Source organism: Toxoplasma gondii, chromosome X, assembly GCF_000006565.2.
Source record: "Toxoplasma gondii ME49 chromosome X, whole genome shotgun sequence".
Taxonomy (NCBI): domain Eukaryota; phylum Apicomplexa; class Conoidasida; order Eucoccidiorida; family Sarcocystidae; genus Toxoplasma; species Toxoplasma gondii.
The window spans coordinates 1425655-1450143 of record NC_031478.1 but is presented as its reverse complement, the minus strand read 5'-3'; the positions used below and the strand labels follow the sequence as shown (position 1 = coordinate 1450143).

At 53.1% G+C, this 24489-nt stretch overlaps 3 protein-coding genes across 3 annotated transcripts; 1 reads left to right on the top strand and 2 right to left on the bottom strand.

The window, feature by feature from the left end:
- Positions 1-849: 849 nt before the first annotated feature.
- TGME49_226680 (hypothetical protein) lies at positions 850-7978 on the top strand. The gene is made up of 8 exons (XM_002366280.2): positions 850-3195; positions 3769-4067; positions 4473-4660; positions 4806-4844; positions 5511-5601; positions 6051-6218; positions 6589-6842; positions 7112-7978. The coding sequence occupies exons 1-8, from the start codon at positions 1671-1673 to the stop codon at positions 7245-7247; spliced, it is 2700 nt and encodes an 899-aa protein (XP_002366321.1). The 5' UTR covers positions 850-1670; the 3' UTR covers positions 7248-7978.
- A 289-nt stretch (positions 7979-8267) lies between these two features.
- On the bottom strand, positions 8268-17115 carry TGME49_226690 (hypothetical protein). The gene is made up of 8 exons (XM_018780145.1): positions 15730-17115; positions 15038-15117; positions 13994-14099; positions 12892-13074; positions 12322-12390; positions 11374-11621; positions 10376-11063; positions 8268-9588 (listed from the first exon to the last, which is right to left on the bottom strand). The coding sequence occupies exons 1-8, from the start codon at positions 16757-16759 to the stop codon at positions 8957-8959; spliced, it is 3036 nt and encodes a 1011-aa protein (XP_018636040.1). The 5' UTR covers positions 16760-17115; the 3' UTR covers positions 8268-8956.
- A 2741-nt stretch (positions 17116-19856) lies between these two features.
- On the bottom strand, positions 19857-24279 carry TGME49_226700 (nuclease, putative). The gene is made up of 4 exons (XM_002366282.2): positions 23102-24279; positions 22570-22780; positions 21924-22279; positions 19857-21595 (listed from the first exon to the last, which is right to left on the bottom strand). Exons 1-4 carry the CDS (start codon positions 23338-23340, stop codon positions 21052-21054), a joined length of 1350 nt encoding a protein of 449 aa, XP_002366323.1. The 5' UTR covers positions 23341-24279; the 3' UTR covers positions 19857-21051.
- Positions 24280-24489: the final 210 nt, after the last annotated feature.

The following is a 24489-nucleotide window of genomic DNA, read 5'->3' as shown; positions in this document are numbered from 1 at the left end:
TGTTGGTTCGGAGAAACCATCCTGAAGAAAGGTGATGAGACAGTCTTTGGAGTCTGAGGGACAGGCTGAGGCTCCTCGACGTTGGCCAGAGTGTCACTCTCGCGAAACACCACAAAGTTGCACAATTCCACACGATTCAGAACACTCGACGCAGTCTGCGCATCGACTCTCTTGTCTTTCTCTCTGGATTTCTGCTGAGTTCGTCATCGAACTACAGTATCTTCTGATCCTGACGCACCCTGCAGCATCTATGCGCGATGAGCTACATAGCTCCACTCGCGAATCGTCTCCTCTTCCTGGTGTTAGCAATGCACGCTGAGACGGTGAAATCGAACACTGCTGCCTGGTCTCCACGCCAGACAAAGCCCCTACAAACTCATCAACCCTGTTGGATCGCGTGAACGCAAGCCGCACAAATCTTGCGACCCGCTTCCCCTTTCTGCCATAGACCAGGCAATTTGTCCTCTTCTCACCGGCAAGTGTTTCAGTGTTTTCGTCCAGGGTTTTTACCCAGTGATGTCGGCCGCTCTGCTCTTCCTTACTATATATATATATATTGTAGACCTATAATTTTTTCACTTCTGTGTGCTTCCACCGTGTGACTTCTTTCTTCCGGACCGTTCGTTCCGGCCGAAGGACGAGACTGAACCACTGGTTCTTTTGGTGTTTGTGTGTGGAGGGCTTGAGAAGTATCTGCTCAGTCTACCATTAGATCGTCAAAATTCTCCGTATGTAAGCTGGTAGCGCGCGAGAGAGCGGCTTCGCGCTAGGCGAGGGGCCTCGCCGGCTTCTGCCATCCATCTTGAGGATTGCTTTTCGTTTCCCTTCCTGCGGCTTTTCTCAGGGTTTCTCTGGCCGGTTTCCGCGGTTCTTTCACTTCTTACCTCCGTGAAAAAGACGCTTCCGTTGCTACTATTTCTTTCTTTGTCCACAGAGACCGTGGCTGTCTTCCCAGGCCATGTCCGGTGTCCCGTCACGAACTGTCCAGTGTGAAGTGTGATAGTAAGGGGTACGCTTAGTTTTGTGCTGCTGGTGCTTCGTCCATTTATCCGCGGAAAAGTGCATCCAGACTCACACAACTTTCTGTTCAGTCGCGCGGGCAAACGCGTAAAAACGCCGCAAGCGCTCCGCTGCGACGTGTCCGCTAGCTTTCTGGGCTGCGCGTTCTTGACAGCTGGAAATGTTTTAGAACGGTTTTTTCGCACTTCCGTGGTCCAGCAGTTCGTCTTGTTTCAACAACGAATCTGCAGCAAGCCTCTCGTTTTTGTAAGATAGGTTACTTCCTTTCATTCTGAAAGACGCACTCGTTCTGCGTCCGTCACCTTCCGGCGGCGTTCGCTTTTCTCGCGATTTCCCGAGTTGCGAGCCCACTCGACACCCACTTCCGAAAGCACTTTCATGTGCACATTCGCCACACATTACCACGTACGCGGTGCAGAAAATCTCAGCTGTCAGTTCGCTCGTGTGTGTGCTGGTCCGCGCGCCGTCGCTTCTCAGCTGTATGTACACCTGAAAAACGGCTCGGGCGTTCGTCCTTGACGCATTGGAAGGATTCAACTTTTTACACCGGCGTTTTTCTCGCCAGTCTACTTGCCTCGGCAGTCGGCTCGTTTGCGCCCCCTTTCTCGTCCCCATCTGCTGCAACTGACTGCGAAACTCTGCCCTTCTCCATGGCGACTCTTGCGGCTTCTTCGGCTGCGGGGCCGCCCTCGTCGCGGCTTACCTCTGTCCATCACTACGAGGGCGATTCTCCGCCCGCGGGGCACGCGATTTACGAAAAGAACGAGCTCTCCGCTGCGCTCTCGCCGTCTGGATTCGCGGACCACTCCCAAACCAGCTTCCTCCCCCAGGAAGTCGCTTCGATGGCCGAGGCACCGCATGCGCCGACGTCTGAACACTCGCGCCGAGTTGAAAAAACAGAGTCTGTCGCGTCTCTCCTCAGCGGCAGCCCGCGCGGCGCTGTTTTTCTCGCGCCGGACGTCGTGGGCCGGAGAGACGAGAGAGACTCACGGCGCGAGAAACGGCAGGCCCACGCGCAAGCACAAGAAGGCACGCAAGTCCACGGCCGACACGACGCCGCAGGCGCTGGCGGGAGTAGATACGCTGGAAGAGAGCGGGAAGAAGCTTCTCTTTACGACGACCCCGCGGCGTGTGCGTCGCTGTACCGGCGGAGACAACAGGCGCACCACAACTTGTTTGATGGAGCTGAAGGAGACGATTGCTCTGCGTCGATCACAGGGAGCTTTCGCGGAAAGGTCGCCCGCCCAGAGCTCAGGATGGAGGACATCGAGAAAGGTCGACGGACGCGAGAGTTTGAAGCCCGCAGAGCCAGCGATCTCTCCAAGACAGCCTCCACAACCGAGGGATGGAGCTCCCCAAACAGGAGCTCTCTCGACTGGCAGCCGTTAGAGCCGCTTTCTGACGAACGGCGCGCGCCGGCGGGCCTCCGAAGCAGCGCTGGCAGGCAACACGAAATTCCTCGCATCAGCGAAGAAGCGGAAAGTCGGAGAGAAGATACACCTCTCCAACTCGAATGCGCAAACAAGCACTGGCAACCTCATGCACGAGAAGACGCGGACACGCAGACCAGACAAGCGTCGCGAAGTTCGCCGGGTGTGCGTACACTTGCGCCTGCGGCGCCCGTGAGTCGCCCTGCCCGGCTTTCGGGTCTCTCCCTCGCCGAAGAGTGCTGCGAGTTTGACTCCGCGTCTCGCGGCGCGTTCTCGCCGTCGGCTTTATCGCATTTTTCTCAGAGGCTCCCCACGAAAGAGGGAGGAGAAGCGCCCTCCGAGCGGTCTCGCTCCTGCTCGTCCTGCTGCATCTGTGAGGAGCTGGAGCGCGGGGGAAGTTCGCCCACGTCACCGTCCGCCTTCTCCGTCGCGACCTCGGTCGCTTCGCGGCTTGCTTTCTCTCCCAAAAGAGACGAAAGAAACACGCGGGTGAAGCAGATCGAGGCTCTGCGGAGCACAGGCAGCGTCCTGCCTGTCTCCGAGGCGATGAGCGCCGCTGTGGAGGCCGCCGCGGTTGCCTCGCACCGTGGAGCGAGGAGACAGGTGTTGTGGGGTGAGGAGCCCGACGAGCGGGACGCGTCGTCTTGCTTGGAGACTCAGGAGCTGCCTTATCCTCTTTCCCAAATGTCACGCAGCCGAAAGCGCGACGGCTCGAACAAAGCCGAGGAAACGCGAAGTTGTCAACGTAAGGAAAAAGGGGAGGACGAGGGTGCGGTCTTTTCAGGGTGGTGGCTTTTCGTCTTTGCACCTTGCTCTTTGCGATTCCCTGGCCAGTCTTCCTTGATCTCTCAAGAACGTCTCCTCAGCGCTTTTCTTATCCATTGTCATGTGTTCGCCACGTCCGTCTTCCTGTCCATGTGCGTCTTTGCTCTTTTCAGTGCATGCATCTCAATTGCCTTCTCCGCTGTCCGTTCCTCCCGTGTTATCCCCCCCCCAAAAAAAGAGATCTGTTTTCTGCCTGGAGAAGTGCGAACCGTTGAAAAGTTCCCCGCAACCGTTTCGACGGAAGCGTTCGAGCTTGTGCCTGTGGAAACCCCCGTCCGTTTCCCGCGCGTCACCTGCCTAGTACGGAGTTTCATCCATTTCAGAACTCTCAACGAATTTCACTCGGAAGAACTTTACACTGCACGACGTAAAACATCCTGAGAAGAATTCACCTCTTATCGCACGGCGTTCTACGCCTTCTGCGTGGAGGAATCCGCCTCTCTCTCGTTTGTCCCGACGCCCCAATGTCATTTGTTTCTGCAATTGTTTTCAGCTGCTCGGCTCCTGCCGCAAGGCATTCCGTGGCACAGCAGCGCAGCGAGTGTGCTCAGTGCTCGCTCTTCTCACAGTCAAACGCATCCGCTTGGGTTCGTCGCGTCTCCTCAAAGTCCGTGCTCTCCCTCGGCGTTCTCTGTCGGAGGGGAAAGCGTCTGCAGAGAACAGACAGCTCGCGAAAGATCTCTGGCGCAATTTCAAGGAACTGGTGACATTTTTGCGAGCGAAACTCGCGGCAGACACCCGCCACTTCCTCCCCGAAGTCACACAACTTCCGCTGGACAGACAGCTAGAGAGGTGAGGCAAAGGGAGATGTAGACGGAGAGAAGAGAGACACGAAAAGGAGAAATGAGAGAGAGGGAATTCAGGGAGATATTTACATGTAGGACAAAGGAGGATAACGGCAAGAAGCAACACGCATAAATAAATATATATATATATATATATATATATATATTTGTAGATGTGTTTTTGGTCATGGAGAAGGAGGGGAGATGGAGACGGAGAATGTGCGTGAATTCTGAGTAGTCGATTGCTGGAGAGAAGAGGAAGAGTGTGTGAGGAATAAAGGATTGAAAGCAAGGAGGTTTAACGTGGCTTCCAGAGGAGAAGCAGCGCCAGAGGAAGCGAATTGAAAAGAGTAGAGAAACAAGAGGCTCAGCAAGATTCACAAGCATGCCCGTTTCCTTTGTTCCTCTGAAGGAAGCGGAGAGACGGCGAGAACTCCAGCGCGAAAATCCGTGGTACACAGACATGTTCGCGAGGGAGACGCCTGTCTCTTCTCGGCTGGGAACGGCACAAGGCATGTGGGGAGAGGAGAGCAGCAAAGGAACTCCGCGCGCCGGCATTTCTCGTGGAGATACACTCGACAGGGAGGCGGCGAACCGAAGGTGAGGAAGAGGAGAGGAAGTCAATGAAGGAGAAAGAGAGATAGATGTCAGTGGGAGAGAGAGGGCATTGCCGGGGAGAAGGCGAACAGTCGTGCGTTCTTTTCAAATTCGCTCTGTGCATCCCGCGTGTCTTCCTCTTTTGCAGAAGAACGCAGATGTTGGAATCCAGAACCGCCCATGAGAGGTGAGCCTGAGAGACTGTCCATGCGTTTTCAGCAGACGAGATTTTTTTTCGCAGATGATAATCTTCCAGTACACGATGGCGCGGACTACTCCCGCATCGTGGCAGTCGTTTGCTCTCGCTGTCGTCGTAGACTGTTGTTCAGCTCTTCTCCTTGTGCCTGTCTAAATTTTCTTAGAAAGAGAGAACGTCTTTTCTGAGGATTGGCATGGCTGATCACGCTCACATTCCTTGAATCGTGCAACGGCACCCTTCCCGCTCTTCTGAGGCTCTTCTATTGGGGCGAATCATTCATGGTCTAATGTCGCTTTCTTCTCTGCTGTCTCCGCTTCGGAATGTTTTTTTACGAGAGCTCGCGTCTTCTTTCCTGTTTTTTGTGTCTTTCTAAACGTGTCTTGGGCGCGTTTCCAGATTGTCTTGTTGTTTCTCTTTGTCAAACGCACGCATCGCCTGTACCGACTCGCCCAGCGCCTCTAGGTTTCCCTGTTTTCTGCGCCTGAGTTGTTTCTCGCTCTTTCGCTCTTCTCTGTGCGTCGCCATGTCTCCTCTTCTCGGATTGGCCTTCACCGCGGTCTCGCCAGCTGTAGCCCGCTGTATTTATCTGTTCGGGAGGGAGGCGAGTTGTCCATTTCCTCTTCGTGTGACCCTCGGCTTTTGGACTTCTCGCAGATTCGTCAACGCAATGCAGTCCAGCGTGCTCCCCTCTTCCTACTCGCCGGCGTCGTCGCAACACCTGCAACGCGCAGAGCAGGCGCGGACGGTGAGGAGAAAAGGAAAGTAGAGCCGGAGCCAAGGCAGTTGGCTGGGCTGGTCTCTTTTTGCGGCTCCGCAGGCGTCTCCCTCGACCTCTGAGTGGAAGCGACGGTCGACAGGGCTACGCACCCAGGCTCCAGACAGAGATTAAGTTTTTTTGCGCAGACGAACAGACGGTCTTCAGCCTCCCGGTCTTTCGCTTCAGGTCCCCACGGAGAGCAGTCGCCAGAGCGCCTTCTTCTTCTGTGTTTGTGTCTGCCACCTGTGTGTGTTGAGATTCCTCCAGTTGTCCACGCCGAGGGTCGTGGGTGCGACATCGACTTCGTCTTTGCTTCTCTCGACGTTCAGTTCTGTCGCCTCGTGTTTGGCAGTCTCTCCTTCGTCTTTCCTCTCGAACGGCGAGCCAACAAGCGCGCGGCAGACCCATGACTCTGCTTGTGTTCTCTGTTTTTCCAGTCGCTGCTCAGAGAGAAACACCAAGACCAGGAGCGGCGCCAGCGACTCCAAGAGGCGGTTGAGAGCGGGGACGGCAGGCTGTTCCACTCCGTCACAGCAGAGGAGACAAATCTTCCGGGGGCAGGCGCCGAGAAAGTCCGCAATGCTGCAAGTCAGCGCGCGAGCAAGGTGAGGGAGACGAGAGAGACGGAGGAGAAGAAAGAAGGAGCTGCGCAGGAAGAGGAAGGAACGCAGAAGGGAAAGGGAGGAACTGGGCAGTGGAGCGCAACGTGAGAACGGGGAGGGAAATGGGAGTGTGTCATCGAAAAAGAAGAAAGAATGCTCGACGAAAAACGTCCCAGCTCGGGAGCAACCTGGTGGGGCTTCTTTGAGGCGTCCAACAATCGGACACTGCCAGGTGGTCCATGAGGATTTATTCGTGAAAAAGAAAAACATGAATCCATGTGACTAGGGAATGTCGCACGCTGCCCGGGCTCGAGAGCCTACGTTCTCTGCATGTCTTTCTGCGCGTCGTGCGTCGAGTGTCTTTCGCTTTCAGGTAGTGGAACTCGATCTCTCTGGAGTCCGAGAGGACATGACAGAGGAGAAGCTGCGGCAGATCTGCGTCGCGGGTGTCCAGAGAGCCTCCGTTGGGCATTCTGCGTCTGGCGAGAACGGGGAGGAAGGAAACGTCTCGAGGGACATGAGAGAAAATAGCGGCGTTCCTTCTCGCCTTAACTGCGTCCTGAAAGTCTCGCTCGCGCGGGATCTACTGACAGGACAGTGCAAAGGGACAGGCCGCGTGACTCTCAGGTGAGGAAGCGGAGTGTCTGGGCGTTAACGAGTTCGCAGGAGGGCGTCTTCTTCCTTGGTTCGCTTCTCTGTGACGCCTGTTTCTGTTTTCAAGCGTCCGGCAAAGATTTCCTCGACTTCCTTGCTCTCGCTCTCCAGCTCCCTCTTCTGTTCTCTCTTTCTTTCTGTATTTGCTGTGACTTGCCTTCGAGTTCTGTTTTCGGTCCTCGTTTTCTTCCTTGCGGCTCCTCGTCACCTTTCTTGTCTTCGTTGGTCCGCGCCTTCTGCAGATGCTACGAGGGTCAGAGAGAAGAAGAAGAAGTAGTCCGGCGTCTGTACAGCGCAAACATCGGCGTCCGACTCAGACAGGTGACAGTAGACAGGCCGCCTCAGAGCTCGTCCAGAAGTTTCGCGAGTCATCGGTGAAGAGCGAGTGAAGAGAGAAAACCAACGCTGCAAAAGATTTCCCTCGAACAACAAGCGACAATGCAGCCTCGAAGAAAGTGCCGATCCAGGGAGACGCGTCTGTTCACGCAAGGAAAGGAAAAAGTCACTCCAGAGAAGGGACAAACGAGGCTACTGGACGAGAAGATTGTGTAGGAAACGAGCGACAAAACATTCTGTCTCCAGTTACGGGTGTTGCCGAGTGGGCCAGCGGGTCTTGTGGACGCGAGGGAATCTGCAGCGAATGTTGGTCATTTGAGGGATTTCTGCCTTCTGCCTCTCCGCGAAGGCTTTGGCTAAGTAGCTGTCTTTTTTCTGCTCCAGAGGCGTTGCCCTCTTTCACAAGATTCCGCAGAAAATCATTCTTCGTCGCCATGTACGCCTGAACCCAGTTCAGGTGTCTCCTCGTCGAACCTCGTATCGCGCCTCTCGCTTTGCCGGTTCGGCGGAAGAGACAGAAAAACACTGGCTGAGCCTTTGCTTGTTCTACCGAACTGAGTTGTCTTCGATGTGTGGTAAGTGAATGCAGTGGCTGTGCTTCTGGAAAACGCGAAATCGGGAGAAGAGCGCCCCAAAACTTCGGCGAGAGCACTCTCCTCTTTCCTCTCATAACAGAGTCGCGCTATACGTACACCCCTCGTTACCGTAGACAGCCTGGGATTTCTGGCTTCGGAAAGCGATTTTTTAGTGGATAGAAAGTCTGCATGTGGACTCCAACTGCTCATCTCAGTCGTCTTGTTTCTTCCGACTGACGCAACAGCAGACCCGCCAGAAAATGACGAAGTGGACTACGCTCTGCTCTCAAGGCTCGGACAGGTGGAAGAAGAATCAAAGTCGAAGAAACGATGCATTGAAAGCACTTGGGTGTTCCACTTCGCTTGCAATACGACTGACAACAGAAGCCTCTATAGATCCTGGCTAGAAGGTAGATGATGCGAATCAGCAACCTTAATGGCGTAGGATGCTTGAGACCAGAAGGTTCGCTCTGGCTCTGCATGGACTGGGGTAAATGAAAAATTGGAAAAAAGTGTCTCTGCACGCGTCAGCGGTTCGAGGACCGGTAGCGGGCAAAACCGAAATTTCGAAAAACTTCCGAGAGATCCCGTTCTTCGGAAAGCACGTCGGGACGGAAAACAAAAGCGACAGCTGCACACGAGAAAAAACTGGAAGAAAAAAGAAAGACGAAGACAAACGCTTGAAGAGATTACTGCGCCCTCTGACGTGGTCTGCGGTGCCCGCTGTTTCGCATAAAAAAGCGAAAATAGTGTACAAATCCGCTAAATCCTTATAGGCATATATATATATATATAAAGAGAGAGACATATATTTAGATACATATATATATATATATATATGGATCTGGGGTTCTACATTCAGAGGTACATCGATTCACACGGCACCGAAGGATACAGAAATAGAGACAGAGATATGCTGATATGTATATATATCTATATATAGATATATATATGTATATGTACACAGAACAACATACAAAGATCTTTCTACATAAATACATGTGTGTCCGTATAGCGGCTTCGATGTGGAGAGCTGGAGCTCTCTTGGAGCATATCCGAGATTCTCTCGCTGGATGTAGATTTCCAGGCACTGTTTTGTGACTGTACACCCGTGTCTGTCGCTCGGTGTGTATTACCGAGACACCTTTCGTTGCATTCCTAGTCTCTCCGTCGCTTTTACGCGTTTTGTCTCGTCGCCACGAACGCGATTCCGACGACGGCTACAGCGAGAAGCACGGGAATCGCCCACGCACCGGCCGCGAGAAGGAACGCACAGAGAACTGCAGATGCCATCACTCGAAAAAGGGTGAGCCTTCTCCGCGATCGTCGGATGCGCGTGTCGATGTCTGGCGCGACGGGTTCCTCGTCGTCTATGCGTCCCCCGATGTCGTCTCTCTTCTTCTCCAGGCCGCTCTGAGAGATCCGTTTCCAGAGCTCTCGCCTCCGATTGAGTGCAATGACGAGCACTTGCGTCGCGAAATTGCCGACGTTTCTGCTTCCCGTGAGGATCTCGACGGTCGCGCCCAGACTCTGGACGTAGGACGAAGCGAATACATCGCTCGTGCGCAGAGGCAAAGCGCCCTCGCGAATCGCCTTCAAGACCAGATGCCAGGCAAGGCCTTCTGTTTGCCGACCGGGGGGGTACTTCTCGCTGTGGCCCACCTCCGTGGCAATTGCAGACAAGTCGTACGTCTGACTGAAGAGATGGAGAACCAACTTGAAAGAAAAACTCGCCAGCATGCGCGTCACGAACCGCGAACGAGCGGCGAACTCCAGGACCTTGTATCCCTTCCGACTCTTGTTTAACACTGAGAGAATGCAGCAGACCACATGGAACATTTCGTTCTCGCGAAAAAATGGATGCAGAAAACAAGCAGTGCCTGCACACTCTCGTTCCCAGAAACACCCACATGGAGTCCATACACAAAGACATCATCTTTTAGAAACGTATAAATATAAATATATCCATATTCGGCTTCTATACGTGCTCATGCATCTGCTGCCTATACATCACATGCATCTGTAGATGTTCAACTGTGTATGTCTGTCTGCAGAAGTAGAACCTGTTCTCTACGCATCTACGGATGCGAGCATGTAAAGAAATATTTGCTGCGTATGGGCACACCAAAACACGCATGCGTTGCTCGCCTAGTTCGTTTCCAGCGCTCACGTCTCCGCCTATTTCCAAGGTTTTCTAGCGTGGCTTGAAAATGCAAAAAGCCGTGAAAAGAGGTGTAATCGCTTTCGTCTTCTATCTTCGCCAGCTGGCATCAACGACACACTCATCGTCAACTCCTACCCCTACAACAACACACTCACAACTGCATAACATATATATATATATAGATATACATGCAAATATGCATATATAAACATGTATTTGTGGATATAACGACAAGCCTGTTTTGTCTTTGCGTCTGTGTGTGAGAGCATCGGAGAACGTGTGGGGTTTCACTGGCATCGGTCGATTTTCAGATGTTTTTTCGTTCGCGGCGGTTGTCGGATCGGTCCCGAATGAGGGGGAGCGCCCGGGAAAGCGCGCCGAGCGAAGATACCGCTGAGCCTGTTCGACTTGGACAGATTTCTTTCGCGTACGAATGGAAACTGAGAGCGTGGCGGAAGAAGAGACGACAGCGTTGAGAGACTCGATGAAGGCTTTTCTTTCGACGCGTTGCTCGGCAGTGAGAGGTAATTCCAGCTTGGCTGACTCCTCATGGCGCCGCGGGACCTCGTCGCCTTCGAAAGGGTGGACGCCGCTTTCGGTCGAAGTGTCTTGGGGGAGGTCTCCGTCGCTGGCCTCTAATTCGCCAGTGCCGTCAGAGTAGAAGTGATCGGAGAGAATGTCTTCGCTCTGCGACTCGAGAGTCAGGCGAAAGAGCTTGCGAACGAGCTCGCAGTTCTGGACTTGAATCGAGCTGGGCGCCGCGCCGAAGAGTTTCTCTGCAGGCTCGGCCTCGTCTGCGGAGTTCACCCCCGGCTCCCGGCTCTCCCTCGCACTCTCCTCGTCTTCCGGACTCGTCTCCGAAGGCCGCAGGAATGGCGGGTGCATGCACTCTTCCACGGAGTACAAGGAACGAATCCAGAATATGAACGCGAGCTTCGTCTGCTCCTTCACCGTCGTCACGACGCGCTTGTCTCCGATCTCTCGCACCAGCCGCGCGCGGTAGTCGCTCTTGTGGCGACACACGTTGCCCTTGAAAACCAGCTCGTGGAGAATTCCTACCATCACGGGGTCGGGATGAGGCGGCATGTCCAAAATCGCGCGCTGACGGCGGTGGAAACGCTGAGCAGGGCAGAGCACGCCGCAGACGAAAGACAGAGAGAAGAAAGATACAAACGGCGAGTCCGAGAGGAGGGAGAAACCAGAGAGACAGAGATGAGAAAGAGCGAAGAGAGAAAGGGGAGAGAAAGACACGAGAGCAAGAGAAGAGAGTAGGGCATATCCGAGACCTGTCTGTCGCGACGCTCATCGTTCCTCTCCTGAGAGGACGCTCCATCCAAGCATGTCAATGGCCAGAAGGAAGACTCCCTTGCAGAGACCGAGAAAAGGAGACTGAGACTCCAGAGGGTGCCCCAGTTCGAGGGGGGCTCACAAAGGCTCTCTGTTGCATAGCCTGTCTCCTCTGACTTTCGACAAGCCGATGGTGAGAGAGGCTCTGCAGCGACGCGTGCGTCTGCTCCCACAGCCGATTGCTCGCGGCGATGGCCACAATGTCGAAGGAGTGCAGCAGAATTTCTCTCCAGTTCAAGAGCCGCGTGTGATGGTGAATCTGCGAAACCGCGGACTCGGAGACGACTCGAAAGTCGGGCGCTCGCGTCACAAAGCCTTCGATGTACTCCTCTGAATGCCGAAAGAGGTCGAAGCAGTCGCGAGAAAAGGCGGGGACACACACGAACGCACGACAGAACAAAAACAATTCACAGAATCGACGGGGAGAGACGAAAACAGAAGGCAAACGAGAAAAGGAGAAAAGAAAACGGAGAAGATGCAGGTGCTGAAGTGAGGTAGAAGAGGCTCACTCCTGAGAGAGGGGAATGGGAGAAGGTCTGAAGGAAGAATCTTTACGAGTACTTCTGAAGACTTGAATCTTTTTGCGAAAGCAGTCTCACGGTGGTATTTTAGAGAAGCAATCAACCGTCGGATGTGAAGCAAACTCAACTCCCACTGAGGCTTTTTCTTTTTCTCCTTCGCAATAAGAATGATCAACAGCATTCGCTCCAGCTCCTCTAATTCTGGCCATGCCCCACAGACCGCGGACGATGACCATCATAAAGAGAGCGTTCGACAGGTTGAACAGAGCACTACTCATGTACATCACCACGCCTTTTCAACTCTATGTATGCATGCATATATATACATAGACGCGTATACGTATAACTAATTTAATTACATATATCTATATATATATATATATATATATATGTGTGTATGTATGTATGTATGTATGTAAATCTGAGTTTCTCTCTGGATGGTAGAGGTGGCAGCATGTGCAGGTCGATATTACGTTTCACAGTTGACCGCATGCGTTTGTTTTTCTCACCGTGTAAGTTCGACCCTATTTCGACGAAGGTTGGATGCATGAGAGGAGCTTTGACTTTGAAGAAGCAGGCTGAAAAGGGAAAGACAAAGCAGCCGAGACATGTCATTCTCGAGAGCGCTCCAAAACTTGGAAGGCGCCTCGAGCGCAGAGAATCCTGCCATAACCTCCGTCTTCTACGTTCAGCTTCGTCGATGCAGCGATCGGTATCAGGAACTGTGTCTCCTCTTACGGCGGAACAAACAGAGGGTGAGAGAGCACAGGCGGAGCAGAGAGTGTGGGCGGGGGCGCAAGTCCGCAAATGTGGAGACCTGTGACCTCGTTTTCAGCAGACCAGGCGCGGCGTACAAAAGCAGCTGGCAACCGAGGGTGACGTGTGTCTGCTGCAGTTGTTTTTGACGAAACCGCAGTTTTCCTCCCCCACCGGCTCCTCTCTACGCGTACTATGTGGAGTCTCAACTCCGCAGTTTCCACCCGCACCCGAGCCTTTGCTCTCCTCACAGAGTCCAGACGACCATCCGGCGTCGTCGGCTACCGCGGCGACAAGAGACTCATGCGCCTGGACGTACGTACCTCTTCGCTGTGTGCCGCTTCTGTCTTTTTGACAAAGGCGAATCTGCTGAAGTATTTGCATTGCCATCTGAACGAGAGTGTTGCAGAATTTCCTGTGAGAGTCGTCGCCCAAGGTTCGGCAGTAACTGTCGCCTCTCCGAAAATTCGTGCGTGCGTCGCCGACGTTCAGGCACCGGAGGTACTCTGGAAAAAAGAAGAGAACTTCTGGTTCTGATTCAAAGATTTTCTAGAACGCTCATTATAACAGTAGCTGAACCTTGACCTTAGAATCATTGACGCAGACTTCAGATTTAACCCTCTAAACAGTCTCCAAACTCGCTCAACAAGACGAGACGCCTTCACTCCACGCGCAGGCTTCCTCAGAAAAGCATCGTCAAACGCGAATCGACTCACAGATCTCGAGAGATGACGCGCGCACTCGGCGCAAGATGCAGAAAGTCAGAGAAAAGCGGGACGAGACCCCGAAGTATCCTCAGAGGAAAAAAACCGGCAGAGACCAGCAGGAGGGCAAGACTGTGAGAGAGAGACTCAGACAGACGGACTGCCGCGCCCAATCACAGAGACTGGCAGAGAGTGACAGAGACTGACAGAGACAGACACACACTGGCAGAGAGGCATATAATGAGACAGAGAGATAGACGGACAGAGAGGGAGAAACAGATTGACAGAGAGATACAGATGTATAGAGATATATATAAATCGATGCAGACGCACACAGAGAAAAAACAACTGATGTATAGAAGTTTGGGAGGGCTGTTCACTTGAATGTTGCTGAACATGTGAGCATGCGGAAAGTCTTATTGGATGCACGCAAAGGAGAAGCCGTTTTTCATGGAGATGCGGGTGTCAGGCGTCGGCGAAGCTTTCACACTCCCAACAAACGAGACTTTTTTCAACCTTATCTAGACGAAAACAGGCGCGTTGGCAATCCACCATCCCTTCCCCCGCTCTATGTACACAGGTACCTGAGCATACACACACATGTACGCACATGCTGTCGGTGCTCTTTGAAAGCTTCACGGAAGGTGGAGTGAAGCGAGAAGAGGAAGAGAGGGAGAGAGGTCGGAATCGGAGACAGAAAGCAGAAAGCTGGTCGACGTACCGACAGCGAGCTCTTGGTGACTCGCCACCTTCGTTACGGCATCGTTGACCGACGTGGTAGAGAATCGAGAACGTATACGGTTGAAGGCAGATTTGAAAAGTCCTCCCTGCACAAAGAAACACGATGTCTTCTGCAAACACTGCACCCTTCGATCCCGTCTCCGTCATTTGCACCCTCAGACCAAACAAAACAGACATTTATGGCGCAGTTTGACAAGAAGAACACGTGGTTTCGACAGATCTCTCCAGAGTCACGGCAGACGCAGTCTCGCTTCAGATTTTAGGAAACTGCAAGCGAAGGCATGCAAATCATGCAGACACACATACACCGGAATAAGCCACCCCACAAAGGAACATGGAGGAGACAGAAGGCCAGGGATCAGGTAAACGAAAGACGTGTACGGACGAACTGGCTGCCTAAGGTCCCTCTAGTCACTCGCGAAGACGGATGTGGGGTGTGTTCGCGAACGAGCTACAAACAGAGGAGTAGGAAACGCAGAGAAAGAAACCTAGATTCGGAACAGACGCCTCGCGTTCACCTCGTGCGAAAACGAGGATCATATCCTGCTGAATCGACAGGTGAGGATGCATGCGTGAGTGTCGCAGATTTCGCAACCAAGTTCAACAAGGGACACCGCGCTCTCTGACACACACGGCCATGCTTCAGCGAATCTTCCTCTCCGTTCACAAAAATTCTACGCCCGTCCTCCTTCTTCTACGCATCTACGTTCCTTCTTACGAAACAACGCAAATGTGTCAACACAGGAGGAAGCCGGAGCAAACAGTCCTCGGTTTCGAAACCTGTTTTCTTCCTTTTTCCAGTCCTGTGTGAGATCAATGCCATCGCAAGAAAATGCGCCTCTTTTTATATGCACACGCGAGTGGGGACATATGCACTTCTTGTAGAGATCCACATGGATATGCAGACACATAAATAGTTATATATATATATATATACATATATATATATACCATATGAGTACATAGACACTAGAGGTCTTTGACAGGGACACGGAGGAGACACTCCTCAACGCGCTTCACTTACAATTCGCGCAAAGAAGCCCCGTTTTGATGTTTTAATTGTTTCTTCTTCTCCAGAGCTACTGCTCGTCTCTGCGACGTCCTCTGAACGAATAAAAAAAAACAAACAGTGGAGTTCCTTGTCGTACAAGCATTCTTCCATGCCTATACCTGCACACCATATATATATATATATATATATGTATATATCTCCACATAGTACATGCCCATGGAAATGTACGCTTACATATATATATATATATATATATATATGCGTGTGCCTGTACGAACACGCACTTGAAGAAGCGTTGTTGCATGGTGGGTGGATATGTACATATCTGAAGTGACGATGGATCAAATGGAGTAGAAGATTTGAGGAAGCTGTGAGCGGACGCGTGGACGTTCCTCCAGTCACCAAGTGTCTCCGCACCCTCCAAGAGAAGATATTCTCTGTGCCTTTCAAACGTCTCTCCTCTCACTGTGTTGAAACATCTCTGCTGTACGTCAAACAGGTAACTCCTTTCGCGTCTTTCTTCCTCTCCTCTCTTTTTTTCCTCTCCTCTCTTTTTTTCCTCGCATCGTTTTTCCCCTCTTCTCCCATATGTTGTGTTGTTCTCCTCGGTCTTCTTCGTTCTCTTTCATTTGCATCTGCGAGTGGCGCGAGCTTTCTGGAGAGTTCCTTCTCTGGGGCTGCCGTTGGAGCCCCCGTATTCTCACCGCGTCCTTTTGGTTCGCGTCCATCGCCCTGTCGCATTTTCTCGAGGTTTCTTTCGTGTTCTTCCTGCATGTTGTTTCGGAGAGTACTGCGAGTGGGGTCGACGGGGACGGCGGCACCCTTTGCGAGTTCGAGAGTTCGGAGTCGTTCCTGCTGGCCTTCCTCGTCGAGCGTCGTAAGGCCTTCGTCGTCGCCCCAGTCGTTCGTCTCGTGGGGTGCGCGACCCAGCTGTCTCTTCAGCTCGGCCTCCCGCAGTTTCTCCAGCTCGACTTGGCCTTCGAGAGCGTCTCGCACAGTCTGCAGGCGAAGTCGCTCCTGCAGAACGCGACCGCGCTCCGCCTCGTCCAACACCGCCTTCGAGAGGGCGCCGTGGTAGCTCCGCAGCGACTCCGCATCCGCGGGGTCCGCTGCGGCCATCGCCTCTGCATGCTGCCGCAGGTCCTCGCTGGCGTCGGCCGCCTCCTGGAGACGCGCAGCTTCCTGCTGGAGAATCACATTTCTGCGGTGCTCGCTCTGCAGCTCGCGGTGCCGCTCTTCGGCCTGCAGCAGTCTGTGTTCCTGCAGAACTCGCTCGACTTCCTCGTGACGCTCTCGGCCCTGCGGAAGCGCTTCGGAAGCGGCGGGAGACGGCAGAGTCTCGGACGCGTCTTCAAAGACCTCGTCACCCTCCGCCTCCTGCGGCTCCTCTGGCGCCGCCGGGTGAGCGGAAGACAGCCGAAGAAGCAAGACAAGAGAAAGCAGCAGAAGCAGGCGAAGGGAGGAAGGCGCAAGTTGGCAGGTCGAGACGCGCAGGCAACGCTTCGAAGGCGGAACTGAAGTGGAGGAGACAACAGAAGAAGAAGAGGAAGAAGAAGAAGAGGAAGAAGAAGAAGAAGAGAACCTGGTAGAGGACGGCGGAGACGAAGCAGCAGACGAGGAAGAAGAGAGAGGACGGGGCTGGGGGAGAGACATAGGAGGAGGAAAGAAGAGTGAGGAAAACGAGAGGTCACAGAAGGGGAGAAGCCTGCGAGTGCAGGATTCAGAAAGCGCCATTGTGCCTCTCCGCAGAGAGGAAAAGTCGAACGGAGGGACCGCAGCACTCGGGGTCGCACGCAGGGCTCATCCGCAGAATCCACAGTTCCACCGCAGAAAAGACAACCGGTGAGAACAGAGAGAAGGAGAAAGGTTTCAGACTGGAGGGAAGCAAGAGCCAAATCGAAAGTCTGGACGTAACATCGAAAGAGAGACTCCGCCCGTCTTGTGGCTATTCAAAACCGAGATCTTAAGAGCAAGACAACGAGTCAGAGAGAGGCGGACAATGAAGACAGCAAAGGGCGACTAGGGACGGCAAACTTGTAGCAAAAGTAACGAAGAGTTGAGCACTTGGAGAAGGAGACAACTGACAAAAGAAAAAACGCAAAAACAAAAACTTCCAGGAGGGTGTGTCTTGTCGGTCTCTGGATACAAGGCTCTGCGTCTCGGTGACCTCGCCGTCGAGCTGCCGTCGAGCTGCTGCTGCGCCTTTTTCTTGCGTTCTTTGCGAGTCAATTCAGGAAGAATATTTCTTTGTCGACCAGAAGTCTCGTTTTCCTCAACGAATAGTGCTTTCTGCATAGAAGACACTCAAGAAAAAAAACGTCTCTTCTCCGTTGACAAGAGTGCAGGGGGAGAGAGGAGGAGCACCGGGGGGCTGGGGTGGGGGGGCTGCTTGCGTTGCTGAAGAATTCGACTTCTTTCAGAGAGTCGCCTTTCCTCGTTTCTTTCCTCCTGAAACAAATCTGCGGTCGCCAGACGTGGACTTTCGCTGCCGGAACTGAAAGGCGAACCTGCCGCTCCCCTCTGCGAATCAAGCTCTCTTTATCTCGCCCTTATCGGATACTTTAAGCCGGGAGTGAGTTCCTTGCTCTGAGCCGGTCTCTCTCTCAGCTGTCTCTTCCCATCTTCCCACTGCGCGAAGCCGAGAAACGCTTCTCAAGTGCTTCGGAAATCGACAAACGCGGTGATTCCGTGCTTCCACACATCTTCGCCTTGACGCCCTGAAAAACTCTTTCGCCTCACGTCAAAGGGGGCCTGGATCAGGAGCAGGCAAACTCCGTGAGACGCCTTTCTGCAGACCGGACTTTTCTCTCCACTACGGTACCCAAGTGTCCTCTTTCCATCAGGAAAACAGACTTGTGATACTTTGACGAAACAAAGGAGTGAATGTTATATATATATATATATGTAGGGTCGGTCGCCTGTGGTAGAGTGAATCCGCTAACAAAGGCCATGAAAAGAGTGTAACCAGTTGTCGAACGCAAAGTAAATGACATGCCTTTTCATTGAAACGCCCTTCCCTTCTCGCCCCATCATTATGATCACGAAGTACACGTGTAGGTTAGGGAGTTTTTCTCCCGCATAACACCCAGTGTAAAGTGTTTCTGAAAACAGAGTTCATTCCGGCCTGTGCTATGCTACTTTTAAGTGCAGTCCCTGTTTGGCTCCGATTTCACGGCAACAAATTTGTCTGGACGCTTCCGTTTAGGGGACTTGTACTGCCGCGTCTGTCGAGCAATGTGTTGTTAAGGCTGAGCTTCCATAAAGTATCCGAGGTTGGAAGACCTGTCTCCCGTCAGAAGGAAGACACGGACGCCTCTTTATTACACTCCTGTCCGTCAACCGCATAATATTGAGTGAATACAAAGGAACATTCTATTAGGTCTTATCGGGACGTGTTACTGTCTTTCCTCCACACTTTGTCAAAGAAACGGGCGCATCAATTCACAGAGTGCGAAGCTTCGAGCGAGGTGTAGCGCGGCTGCTTCGAACAAGTGCCGTTTTCGCTGGTAAACGTACAAGCGGTAAGCTTTCGAGGTTCGGGTGCCTACAGACAGCTTCGACGCCTTCGGTAATTTTGCCGGGTGGAACGTCCCTCAATGTCACGCCTAGGAAGAAGCATCTAGCCACAAATTCAACAGTCATGCTTTTTCAGTGTTTTCGCAGACGTTGACCGTATCCCCAGTCCTTCTCGTTTGGGGTACTCGTACATTTCGTCCTCACAAATCATGGATTCACGGTCTGTCAGTGAACATGATTCCCCAAGAGGCGCCGAAAGTCTTTTTACAAAAGGGTGAGAAAAAGAAGCTGGTAGGCGGGACGGAGTACACAACGGGGAGAGACACGTTGGCTTTGCATTTGTGTGAAACGCGGGAGACAAGACAACAAATCTAGGCCGATATTCCCAAGCTCCCGGTGATGTTTGCCGGAGGTGAGACACAGCGAGAGTTACCTTCTCTTAAGAGAGGACGGGGGGGGGGGGGGAAACAGCCATCTTCCGTGCGTTGGCATGCTTACACTGCTCCTCACAGGACCGGAGGGGAGGCTTCTTTGTAGCGTATGGTAAGAGTGCGAGTATCCGCGCTCAACAAGGTGATTATCCGTTCTAGAATGTCACCGATTTCTCGGTAGTCTTGGTGAACAATACTCGTCTGATGCCAAGTAGGCAGCGAGTCACATAGACACAACCAACTTGACTTTCTGAGATTCTCCACGAAACACAACACAGCTGTCTACATGCACACTCCGTTGTTGTTGAGCAACATCCAGTTAGGCGCCACAGTTCACCGTCAGCTGCAATACGTGAGCAGGGTCGTGACCCTCTGGAAACAGTTTACTCCCTACCTCCCATTCAAAACTGTGTAAACATCTGCAAAATAACGATACAGTTCACACTGATGGATTCAGTGTCAAGGACTACCTCGCGCCTTTCCTAACCACTCGCTCTTCCAAATCTCATAAATAAACTACCAGAAGCACTCGATGGCAAGTTGATGCAGCCCCAGTACTGATCATTATATAAAGAGAAGAACGCAACAGACTGGCAACTTTGTAAGAGCTCTCTGAGTGCGTTGCTTTTCTGTCTCCTCCACACGGAGTATATCTGCGGTTCGCGCTTTCCATTTTAAAAAGACCCTGCTTGGTTTCGCGCAGACACCGGCCAAAAAACAGAGATGAAAGTGTGGACCTAGTTTGTTTTCGAGAAAAACCCGATATGTCATCCTGGCATTTCTTTTCAGTGAACGCTTCGTTTCCCAAGTTAGACAATTCTTCTGAAGAAAAAGTCGTGCCAGTTGGGAACACAACCGTGGACGTTTTGGGTGGCGTCACTGAAGACGGAACAAAGATTAACAAGACTGATGTAGTTGCCAAGGCGGTGGTTCTCGGAAGCCGCGTTTGTCATGCGCAAATCGCAAACCGGGAATATAAGATAAATCGTACATCCAGAAAACGTTCACGGGAAGCGGACCAGGGTCCGCGACACTGTGTGTGCGGTATGGTAAGACCATGCACACGTTTTGAGCTATCAGAAAAAACCTCGTTTTTTCACGCGTAATTCGTTTCCATTAGACTTTCCTGTAGCCTCGACAAGCGACAGATCGCAGCAACTTCGCTCGTGACGCACACAAACCCTTTTTCTGTAAGCCTTTCAGTCGAGCATGCGCAAAACGAAATGTAACGGGGAACGCACGATTTCTGCAAAGCCGTTCTGCGCGCTCCCGCAAGACTTCCAGCTCCGGAAAACGTGAGGCAACGAACCCTCCAGAGACCAGAACACCTTGCTTAAAGTGTTGACCTTTTCCTCATTTGTTGATGAGTAGCACACGCCACTGGATGAGTTCTGCAGTAAAGCGTTTTGTACGGAATTTCCTCCAATACCGCACACGAGCTAGAAAATACCATCCAGGCACCCTGTAACGAGACAGCCGTAACGGTGAGTCCTGTGAGAAATGGGGAACAGCTCGGGCGCGACAGAGAACACAGGGAACAAGTTCCCTTCGCCTGGATAGCGAGGCGAAAATCGGAGCAACGGAAAATGGCGTCGAGGCCCATTTGTCTCTGTTGTAAGGACTCTACAGGGAACTGTTGCACCGAAGATGAGTGAAGGAATGCCAGCAACGCATTCCTGTTAAAAATCGCCACGAATTCGCTGGCTGCACTCTGCCAGCTCTGCCAAATGGCACCCTCTAAAAGTCCACACGAAACGAGATCGGAATTCGCATACCCTACCCTGAGAGAGACAGATGCCCTGTTTTACCAACCTCGTATTTACTACACGGACAGAAGGAACTGCGCCCTCCAAGATCGCCGCACGAAAAACGGCAGTCCATCTGGGAAGCGGCCAGATTTGCATTATCCGCATAAAAACTCGCACGAAGAGGCAGGTCGACTTCAAGTGTCGGACCCTGATACACATCCTCTCTCTAGTATGATTCCTGCGCGCCTATGCACTACTTTTTCTAAACTGTATATCCTTCGTATTGGAAGCCGTCTTTGACTCGTGTGTCTGTGTTTGCCCCAAGCCTAAGTTACGAGCTTTCTACGTATTCTGAGGGCTCTGCGGACGCCCGCCGTTTCCTGTTGCGTTTCTTTTTTCTCCCGTGTTGCTGCGCAGTACATTCGAAGTCGGCTTCTTCGTCGCGCTCTTCGTCCTTTTTCTCCCCGCGGTTTCGAGATTTGCTGCGGCTGCGGCCGCCTCTGCCTCCCCGACGACTTTTGGGCCGGATCTCCGCGACTGGCTCCTCTGCTTCCTTTGGCCCGGCTTGTCGTGTGTCTTCTCTCCCGTTTTCTCCAGCATTTTTTGTGAAGCACTCTGCATCTGCAGCGCTGCCTGCAGGGGAGGGGGAACGCGATCTAGACTTCCTGCGCCGGGACCGACTGCCTCGGCGGTTGGAACATGCGTCGTTGTCGGCTTCAGGCGCCAGAAGTCCGGCACGAGTCGACTTCTTGTACTCCCCCGGCAACTGCAACTCCCCGTCTTCTGCGCTCCACAAGCCGAGCTTCTGCTCTTTTGCCCTCGACTCCAAATTCGCCAACAACGGACGCTGGTCACAGTAGTCTGCCCCTCGGCCTCTGTGAAGCAAACCACAGACCGCGACGCAGATCGAGGAGTCATCGTTGGATTGCCATACACGGTCGTCGGTGTTGAAAGCATGCAGTCGCGTTCAGAACGCACACCCAACAACAGAAGATGTAAAAGTTGCGAACCTACACAACACATGACTGCACATGTCCAAATAGAAATATATAAGAACCGTGCAGAAGTTGTGTCGAATTCCTTGTCGGCATCTCTTCTTGGTTGGAACCCTGTGTCTCCCTGTACCAGCAAACACGCCTGCACAGAAGTATATGAGAGTCCGGCACTCTCCGTTTCGTTTGTTTCGGTTTCACATTCCCTTACCTGTAGAGACACGCCAGACCCTCCATCAGGAGTTCTTCGCACACATCGTCGCACCACCACGAGGGGGCACCTTGCACAGGGTCTTTCTTGGATTGCCTCACGCCTTTCACCGGGCGGCAAAGCATGATGCGCATCAGACAGATGATGAACCGGTCTCTGTCGTCCACTTTCTCGTCGCATGGCTCTCGCACCTCGCCCTCTTTGGCGTCACTGACACCTCGAAAGAGCGCGTGACTGAGGCCGTCGGGACGAGGAATCAACACGCGAGCGAGCAGGCGGCCGTACTGGTCTTTGGCCAGGCATTTCACGTACACAACTTTGTGCAGCAGCCGCTGGGTAACGAAGTGTTTAGCTTCCTGAAAACCCCGGAGGAAACAGGAGAACCGTCGAAACGCATGCACGGACAACGAGGCAGAAAACGTTCGCCAACTGAAAATCCGGCAATGTGAGGAACAGTTTTTCGCTGTTGCTCCGGTCCCAACTCGCGCCGCGCGGTGGCACACGAGACACTCTCGCGCGAGCAAAGGCTTCTAGAGCAACCACCACGCAGGCGAAGGCACCTCTTCTCTCAGCGTCACTTTCCCCTTTCCCTCCCGGTTGATTCGTGGGCTCTGTCAGTGCTGTTTTCCGCGTTCGTTTCCCGCACCTGGGCAAACGGCTGTCCAGGGTTTCCGAACTTGGCCGTTTCAGGCGCGTCGATTCCGTAGAGGCGAATGCGAATCGTGTTCTCGGTTAGCTTCCCTTTCCAGCATTTGCTCGGGTCTTCCTCGTCGCTCGGCTCTCGCACCGGCTCCCGCGTTTCTCCCCGCTTCCGAGGCGCACGCAAAGGGTACAGCGTGTGCCCTTTCGGAATGTGTCTGCAGCGCAGTCGGGATGCAAATGGAAAACAGCAGACGCGTACGCGCAGTTACAGGCGCGCGCGAATCGATGGGCAGAGTTGGTTCGACACTACATGCTGGGCTGGTGGCATGCTGGAATATGCATTCACAGAGAAATAGACCTATGTGCATCTATGTATGTACAGGGGACTCTGTTAAAGCGCGCCCAGGAGACACGTCTCGTTCTGGACAGACATGTTCAGAACGCCCGGGGAGCGGCTCGCGAGGCATTCTCGAAGGTGCGAATCCGCCGAGATCTCGCTAATCTTTTATGGAAGACTTCCAGGATGCCGTCCTCACCTCACTCGAATGGAGTCGCCGTCACTGACATTTACGCAACGGCCCACAATGCACAGCTGGTGATCGAGGATGGCGTCTCCGATGTCTGCTTCGGTCGAAAGAAGTTCTGCGCCGGTGTAAAAGTCTTGAGGAGAGAAAGGCAGACAGAACGGCGCAGGTACGTGCTTCTCCGGAGCTGTTATAGAGTCTTGCCGCCGGCAGCCTCGCGGTTCCTTCGCCTTCGACTCTGTACACCCCATGATGGTTCGCGAACTCAAACCCAGTCACTGAAAGGCAGGCTCTGAACGATCCACGAAACTTTCGTCGCTTGCGCGTTCGCCCTCACTAGGTTCATCGTCGACGTACACACAAGCCACCCAAAGCCGCCGACATACAGAGATCCGTACAGACAATGCCTAGACTTCCACGGGGTCTACCTAGTCGACTCGCAGCCGATGATGGACAGCCGCTCTAGGCGAGTGAACTCCCTTCTTCTTGAGTGTGTGAGCAGTCTAACTGAATTTTTACGGGTGAGGAGGCAGCCACGGGATGCTCCGTCGTGGAGACGAGAACACCGTTTGTGTTGTCGCTGCCTGCAGAGCGCAGGACTGCAGAGGAAGGGCGGCGAAGCGCCACAGCTCTTCTTTTGAAAACGACAGAACGGCAGACTGCTCTTCGAGTGCTCTTCTCAAGTGAGTGCGGAACCAAGGAGTTCCCTCAGGCCTCACGCTGAAGCAGAGCGAGCCCTCGAACCGAGAGGGAGGAGGAAGACGAATCGGTGACAAATCAAATGAGGTTTTAAGTCGCATAGAGCGGACACGCCCAGTGAAACGCATGTGCACAACACTCGGGTGTCTTTCGACTTCTCGCAATCGATAAGACGGAGATCCAGCACTCGTGAGTACGAAAACCTCACTGGATACCCTCAGTTTGTTTCACGGGCTACAGCACACTGACTTCACGGGGCAGAGACACGCAACATTTCCCTGCCCTCGCTTCTTCGTCCTCGATGAATGCTTTTCCCTCGCGATTGCCCCGATATCTTTTTCCGCTTTTCTCCTCTCGCGTCTTGCAGGCTGCGGAGTCGCAGCTGGCGATGAACTGCGCTGGCTGTACGAGAGGTTCCTCCAAGCAACGAGGTCGCCTCGACTGTCTCGATTGTCCCCTTCTCTTCCTCTCTCTTTTCTCTCACAATCTCCTCTCTATAGTCGTCTGACGCTGCTCTTCTCCCGGTTGTCCTCTTCTCCGCCTCTTTCCGCCTTTCCGCGAGCTGGCGCGGGAAACAGCATCGACGAACCACGCACACACTACAGCAGCCGGTTCGATTCTCCGAACATAAGCCGAACCCGGCCGAGGAGCCAGCTCGCGTTCTTCCAGGAGGGACGACGCGTTCTTTCTTTTCCGCTGAG